Below are 7,729 nucleotides of genomic sequence, written 5' to 3'. Positions count from 1 at the left end.
GAGATAGGATGATAAGGCTTGATGGGTAGGCACCTGAGTCAGGGGCTGCAGGAGCCCAGAGGTTACAAGTGCTAACCGGGACCTGAGGGGCCGGGGTGGGGTGGGGTGGGGGGACAACACTTAATGAGCAGTCCGCCTGTGCCAGGCACTGCTTGGCACTTCCCATGCACCACCTCAACTTCCTCATTTGTAAAGGGGATGACAGTAATAGTACCTACTCGCGGAATGCTTGTGAAGAAAAATGAGTTAACATGGAAAGTGTTTATTGACCAAACAGAAAACTTGGATTATCTTCTCATTTAGTTCTCACAATCAGGGAAGGCTTCCTTTTCTGGGCCAGGCCTAAGTTTTCTTTTAAAACAGGCAGTGAGATGGGAATTTCAGAACCTCAGGCAATCTACAGATAGTCTGTCAGTTCTCAGCTGGGGGTGATGTTATCCCCCCCCCCCCAGAACTATCTGAGGACATCTTTGGTTGTCACAACTAGGGGACAAGGGGAAGGGTGTGACTGTTACGTGGTAGGTAGAGGTCAGGGATGCCACAAAACACTGCACAGGAGAGCCTCCCGTAACAGTTATCTGGCCCAAAACAACAGTAGTGCCAAGGTTGGGGAACCCTGGCCTAAGTGGTATTGTACTGTACCTTGGTTTTCTACATGTTCAGCTGTTTCTGTGTTGGTTTTAGTCTCCTGCTTTCAAAGCTTCTTTAATATGTTAGCAGATCTCAAGACCAATCACATACTTTTGAGTGAGAAGTTGGTAAAAAGAAAGTAAACTGCAGACTGGGCATAAATGAAGAAAACGGGATGTGAAAGCCAGCCTGCCCGGGTGACTAAGCCCACTTACTAAGTTGTATGACCTTGAATAAGTGGCTTAACCTTTCTGTGCTTCAGTGTCTTCATTTGTTCAATGGGGATGATGATAGCAATTTTTGGGAGAACTAAATGAATTTGCACATGTAAAGCGTTACGATGTACTTCCTCCAGGAAGCCTACAGGATCCCTCCTCCACTGCACTGGATTAACAAGCCATGTGAGGGCTCCCACAGCCTCTGGTCCCTCACTTTGTCAGAGGCCCTGTCACCTTCTGTGTCTATTTCACTGTCTCTCTGGGCTGGGAACCCCTTGAGTGAGGGGTTTGGTCAGATTTGAATCTGGCTTTCCAGCATCAGTGGGCACAAGGCCTGGTACAGAGCAGGCAAAATATTCAAGGCCCTTCCTGAGCTATTCCCAGCTTACATCTCGTCTCCTGTTACCTGAATCCCACTGAACACAAAGCTCAGGCAGGAAGCTGGCTGTGGGATAGATAGGTAGTTAAGGACTGAGGTGCCTGTTTCAGATCCTGGGACTTCCATCCTGGTTGTGTAACTGAGCTAGTTATGTTTCCTCACCCGTAAATAGAGATATAGCCCTCATCGGGTTAGAGCAGTGGACCCTCAGGGGACTTTTAAAATTTTTTGTTGTTGTTAATTCTCACCCGAGGATATTTTTTCCCATTGATTTTCTGAGAGAGTGGAAGGGAGAGGGAGAGAAACATTGATGTGAGATAGACATATCGATTGGTTGCCTCCTGCAGGTGTTCCCACTGGGCCAGGATGGAACCTACAACCCAGGTACGCACCCTTGACCAGGAATTGAGCCTGAAGCCCTTTGGTGTGTCAGCCGGTGCTCTAACCACTCAGCAACACTGGCCAGGGCTATTATTTAATAAGGTTTTACTGTGGAAAGAATAGGAACTAGCAAAATCGTCTATCACCAAGAAACTTAAGAAAACATTACGTGCTATTTACATGAGGCCTGCATGTAGCAACCAAAGACTCAGAAAGTGAGAAAGTAAAAGGGTGGGAAAAGATTACCAGGAAAATAATCCAAAGAAATCTAAGTTTACCTGCATTAACCGCAAAGCAAGATAGATTTTTAGTTAAAATAACTCTTATCAGGAATAACCAGGATGACAAAACAATTCTGAACTTTGATGCACCTAACAACATAGTCTCAAAAGAAATTAATGTTAACAGGATGACAAGAAATCAACCCATTCTATAAGCACTGTGACATTTTAATATATCTCAGTAATTAAAGAGACAAAAAACTAAGTCTCCACTAACAAGCTTGAAGTAATGGACAGAAATGGATTCCTCTACCCAGTGATTTGAGAAGACAGGTTTTTGCCAGGCACACATGGAATCTGTACAGATGTCCTAGGCATAACTGTTCAGTATGGTCCCCACTGGCGATATGTGACTAATGAGCATTTGAACTGCAGCTAGTCTGAATTGAGCTACAAAGTACATACCAGATTAGAAGACTTTATGTGAAAAATGGTAAATATCTCCCGAATTTTATCTTGATTACATGCTGAAGTGGTAATATTTTTGATATATTGGGATATATTAAAATTAGTTGTACCTGTTTTATTTTTACTTTATAAATGTGGCTAATAGAAAATTTAAAATGACATCCAGCGCAGCTGGGGTGGCTCAGTGGTTGAATGTTGATCCATGAACCAAGAGGTCACCGGTTCCATTTCCTGTCAGAGCACATGCCCAGGTTGCGGGCTCTATCCCCAGTACGGGGCATGCAGGAGGCACGCGATTGATGTTTCTCTCTCATTGATATTTCTATCTCTCTATTCTTCTTCCTTCCTCTCTCTCTGAAATCAATAAAAAATATATTAAAGCAAAAATGCTGGAGATGTGAGAGAACCTGACCCATTCCTGGAATAATGCATACCCTGACCTGAGCACATTGCATGTCCTAGCGCAATGAGCCTGGTCCAGCAGTAAGCCCTATTTTACAGACAAGGACATGAAGCCTTAGAGAGATTGAGTGTTGAACCAGGCCGACAAGATGAGGCTGAAGGTGTGTACAGGGCAAGTTTTTTGCACAGATGGTGTGGCCTTGAGTGGCCTCAGGAAGTGTCTCACTCTGGTCTCCCTTCTGTGGAGTGTGCAAAGTCAATCAGGGAAGGATGGGTGCAGGAGATGGGGACTCTGTGGCACAGAAGTGAGGGATTTGCAAAATGGGAGGAATGACCTTCTGTTTTCCTTTCCCAGAATGGAACAGCAGAAGGGGCTCCTGTTATTACTTCTGGGGTTACAACTGCTGCTTATGGGGTTATTCCTCTACCAAAACCACCGCCACCATGGCTTCACCTCCTTGCACTTCCTCATACAAGACAAGCCAGAGGTGGGAGAAGAGCTTCCCTTTGTGGCCCAGGTCTCCTCTCTAGGAATCCCTCACCAGGACGTGTACTCCAACATCAGCCAGATCCACCATGTGGACACCAGTAGGGAGGATTTGCCCAACTGCCCCATCATCTCACCCTACATCAGTAAGCTTGTGGGGGGCCTCCTACACCCCAACCCTACTTCAGGCTTTGGGAGCTGGCAAGGAATTGCTGAGGAGGGAGCAAAACCTGGAAGCAGAAGCTGTGGACCTGGTGGCTTTAGGTGGAGAGAGAGCTGATTAACTATTGCTGCATCATAGTGAATCACCCCAAAACTTTGTGTCTTTAAAACATTCATTAACTCTCAAAATTTATGTGGGTCAGGAGTGTTGGGAAGGGTTCAGCTGGGCGGTTGTGGCCCATGATTTCTATGCAGTTGCAGTGAGATGTGGCTAGAGCTTCAACAGCAAGGGGTGGGTGTGGCAGAAACTGGCTGGGCACCTGGTTCTCTTCATGTGATCTCAGGATCTCTCTATAATGTCTCTGCAATGGGCTAGTTCAGGCTTCCTCAAGGCAAGGTGGGCCTAGAGCTCACATGGTGGCTGATGGCTTCAAAAGCAAGTATTTGCTTAAACAAGGCAGAACCATATGGCCTTTGATTATCTAGCCTCAAAAGCCACATAACATCACTTCTGCCATACTCCATTCATTGAGACAGTCATAAAAGCATACCTGATTTAAAGGGTGGGGACCCTGACACATCTTCCAATAGGACTGGTAGTCACATTGTAAGAAGGGAATGTTGGGTAAGACATTGTTGTAGCCATCTTTGGAAAAAATATGGTCCACCACAGAAAGAGAGGAGGCAGGGGGTGAGTGGGCGGACAGTGGAGCCCTCCATGGTGGGGAGAATTGAGAAGGACAGTATTCTGAGATGTAGGGAAAGTGGTCAGCCTGAGAACCATTCAGGAGGAGACGTGGGAGGCTGGTTGGGGTTGGAGCTCAGGAGGCAGATTTAGGACCATTGGGGCCCACAGGAAGAAAAGCTATAGGAGGTGATGAGCTTGCTGAGGGGAGAAGAGAGAAACATAGGAGCTGGGGGAGAGAGGAAGGAAGAATCAGAGGAGGAGATTTTGAGAGGTGCAGGGAAAACCAGGAGGGCAGGGCATTTTTGAGCCAACAGAGGAACCTCAGAGCCCTTTGTGCTTGTGTATTAGTTTCCAGAGCTGCCATAACTAAGTACCACAAATTTGGTGGCTTAAACAACAGAGATTTATTCTCTAGAAGTTCTGGAGGCCAAAAGTCCAAAATCAAGGTGTGGCCAGGTTTGGTTCCTCCTAGAAGTTCTGAGGGAGAAACCATTCTACGCCTCTCCCTGCACTTGTGGTTGCTGGCAATCCCCAGTGTTCCTTGGCCTGTGGGCACATCACTTTAACTTATGTCTCCATGGCTGCCTTCTCTCAGGGGCTTCGCATGGCCTTATAAGGGCACTCGTCATTGGATTTAGGACTGACCCTAATCCAGTATAACCACATTTTAACCAATTATGTCTGTGAAGATCCTATTTCCAAATAAGGTCACATTCTGAAGTTCTGGGTGGTCAGGAATTTGGGGGTTGGGAATGATTCAACCCAGTACAGCTGGGTTGTGGGGTTTCTGGCATAGGTTCCTGATAATCTCTGGCCTCTCCCTCTCTTAGGTGGCCCCTTGAAGGTGATGATCCCAGAGAACCTGACACTGGAACAGGTGGTGGAAAAGAACCCACTGGTGGAGCCCGGAGGCCAATACTGGCCACCCGGCTGCTGGACACAGCACCACACGGCAGTAGTGGTGCCCTACTACGGGCAAGCCCAGCACCTGCAGCACCTGCTCTTCCACCTGCACCCTTTCCTGCAGCGTCAGCAGCTGCATTATGCCATCTACGTGGTGAATCAGGTATGGTGAGAATGGGGAGGACCAAAGGCAAGAGGCAGGGGGCTCTTAGCATGGCCTTGGGCAGCCAGAGCTGAAGTTGTCACTCTGAGCCAAGAGTGTCTGGGCCAGAGAGTATCTGGGGGCTGGGCTTATGAGTCAAGAAGATCTTGAATGGGGGGCAATCAGAGCCGATGGCTATAGGTTTGGTCTCTCGACTGGCTTGAGTTTGGGATCAGCTTGAATGGCTGTCTGAGGGAAAGGCTCAGTTTCACTGAATCTGGGCCTCTCTGGGGAGGAGAGGCAAGTCCTCTCATGGTTCTTAGACATCAAACCCAGTCATTGTCTAGCTAGAACAGAAACAGACCCAGGGGTTCCCTGATTGCTCCTAGCCTCTGCCTCCCTCAGATGGCCTCTTGAAGGTAGTGATCCTTGAGAACCTTGAACATGGCTGAGGAGGGAGAACTGAGAGGCTGAAGTTACTGCTCTGCCTAGGATGGGGTTGGGAGTCCAGGAAAAGTTTCCCAGGGGAGGTAACCTTTGAATTGCACCTTCCTGGACAAGTGTGGGTTTTCCAGCTCCACAGTGGGAATAAGAAGGGGTTCCAGGCAGGAGAACAGCACTGGAAAAGATGAGGATAGGCCTAGCAGGTGAGAGAACACAACTGCCTGCTGGTGAGGACGACACTGAGCGTCTCTGTCCACCCAGGTGAACAACACGGCCTTCAACCGGGGCAAGCTTCGCAATGTGGGATTCTGGGAGGCCATGAAAGAGGAAGACTGGGACTGTGTCTTTTTCCACGATGTGAACCTACTCCCGGAGGACAACCGCAACCTCTACATCTGTGACATCTTCCCTGCCCATGTGTCCGTGGCCATTGATAAGTTCAACTACAAGTACGTGGAGGAAGGTGGACTGTTGGCCAGGCCCTGCTCATCCCTGGATCTTGCCACCCATCTCTATGATCTAGATCCTGATCCCTAGGGTTGAGGCAGGGAGGGGACAATGGGACCTGGAGAGGGACCTCATAGACAGTGAAGAATCTTCCTTTTGGATATGGGGTGTCAAATGGAGGTGGAATTGGTTATTCATAAGGGAGTCAGGATGCACTTAATAAAGTGGTAGGTAGACAGGTTGTTAACTGAGGTCAGAGGATGGGAATGAATGCTAGGAAGGGCCGACTAGAGATCAGGAAGGGGCCAGCAATGGGGTCACAAGATGGGCTTGTCAGATGATTCAGGGAGTAGATATGCCAGGATCAAGTAAGGGGCTCTCTTAAGGATCAGGGGAAGGGCTACCCAAGGATCAGGCAAGGGGACTTCCTAGGGGTCAGGGGAGATGTTATCACAGGGGTGAGTGGACAAGGGCTAACCCAGAAATTAACCTTGGAGATCCTGGCTAGGAAAGGGCCAGGGCCTATTACCTGAAATTCCTTGTTTCCAACCCTCTCTGCCTCTCCAGGCTGCCCTACCGAGGCTACCTTGGAGGAGTGTTTGCCCTGCGCCCAGTTCACTACTTGAGGATAAATGGCTTTCCCAACACATGCTGGGGCTGGGATCGTGAGGATGAAGACATTGCTGCCAGGTAAGGGGCCCTGCTCCAGGGTGCCTAGCACGGGGGCTGCAGGTCCCTCCATGGTGTGGGAACTACAGGCCACCCTGGCCTGAGAGGCTAGGCTGTGGCATGGGGATCCTATCACAGGAGACAGGCATTTGGCCTCCCTGCCCTCTACCCTCTAAGGCTGGAACTAAGCGGGATGCTCCTCTCACGACCGCATCTGCTCTTTGGCCGCTACCACATGCTGGAGGAGGGGCTGGACCCCAGCCACAAGCAGAGTCCCAAGAGGTGAGTTGGGGTTAGAAGGGAGTGGCTGGTCCTGGGTCATCCCTGGGCTCACCTGGCTGTCGCTCCCCCTAGTCCTGGCTTCCTTGCCCTGATGCAACGCAGGTGGCGGCATGATGGCTTGAACTCACTGGGCTACACGCTGCTCTCCAAGGAGCTGCAGCCCCTCTATACCAACCTCACTGTGGACATCCATGTCCCAGCCCCAAGAGCCCCAGTGCCAAGCTAAGGGCTATCTGGAGGCTGGAAGAGAATCTCTAAGACGGGCTGCAGGGAAGAAGCCCTCCTACCTGTTTCATCTGATTTCTTATTAAAGGAGTTTATTTTATTCACTTCTTCTGTCATCGCTAATCCTCACCCTTTCATTTTTTCATTCATCCATCCATCCATCCATCCATCCATCCATCCATCCATCCATCCATCCATCCATCCATCCATCCATCCATTCATTCATGTTCCCACTCAGACTCACCGCATTGGTTCTCCCCATGCAGTTCCAAGTGCTTTACACCAACCCACCCACCCCCTTACTTCTCATGCAGACTCATGGGGTAGGCACTATTATAATCTTCCTTTTGAAAACCGGGACAGATGAATTAAATGACTTGCGCAATTGATGTAGATTCAAATACAGGAACCTAGCTTTCTGTAGCGGAAAAAAGTGGAGAAAATGATGAATGAAAAAATGTGAGGATGGTTGGGTAAATACAGCATGTCCTCGTGATAGAATACCATGCAGTCATTTAACAGCTGTATTGTGTGAAGAGAACAAAATGCACATGTGTGTGATATGACTTGATATTTATAAA

General features: G+C 48.7%; 1 protein-coding gene across 1 annotated transcript; it reads left to right on the top strand.

Annotated features, from left to right (window-relative positions):
• Positions 1-2,763: 2,763 nt before the first annotated feature.
• On the top strand, positions 2,764-7,179 carry LOC107531762 (beta-1,4-galactosyltransferase 3-like). The gene is made up of 7 exons (XM_016205914.2): positions 2,764-2,780; positions 3,055-3,332; positions 4,867-5,102; positions 5,787-5,974; positions 6,540-6,662; positions 6,819-6,923; positions 6,996-7,179. Exons 1-7 carry the CDS (start codon positions 2,764-2,766, stop codon positions 7,147-7,149), a joined length of 1,101 nt encoding a protein of 366 aa, XP_016061400.2. The 3' UTR covers positions 7,150-7,179.
• Positions 7,180-7,729: the final 550 nt, after the last annotated feature.

Source organism: Miniopterus natalensis, chromosome 18 (genome assembly GCF_054644295.1).
Source record: "Miniopterus natalensis isolate mMinNat1 chromosome 18, mMinNat1.hap1, whole genome shotgun sequence".
Lineage (NCBI taxonomy): Eukaryota > Metazoa > Chordata > Mammalia > Chiroptera > Miniopteridae > Miniopterus > Miniopterus natalensis.
The sequence above is the reverse complement of the archived record's forward strand: the minus strand, read 5'-3'. Positions and strand labels throughout refer to the sequence as shown.

Excerpts from the sequence above, each read along its gene's own strand:
- LOC107531762 (XM_016205914.2), top strand. Across the intron at positions 5,103-5,786 it reads CCATCTACGTGGTGAATCAG|GTGAACAACACGGCCTTCAA; the intron begins GTATGGTGAGAA and ends CTGTCCACCCAG. Across the intron at positions 5,975-6,539 it reads ATTGATAAGTTCAACTACAA|GCTGCCCTACCGAGGCTACC; the intron begins GTACGTGGAGGA and ends CTGCCTCTCCAG.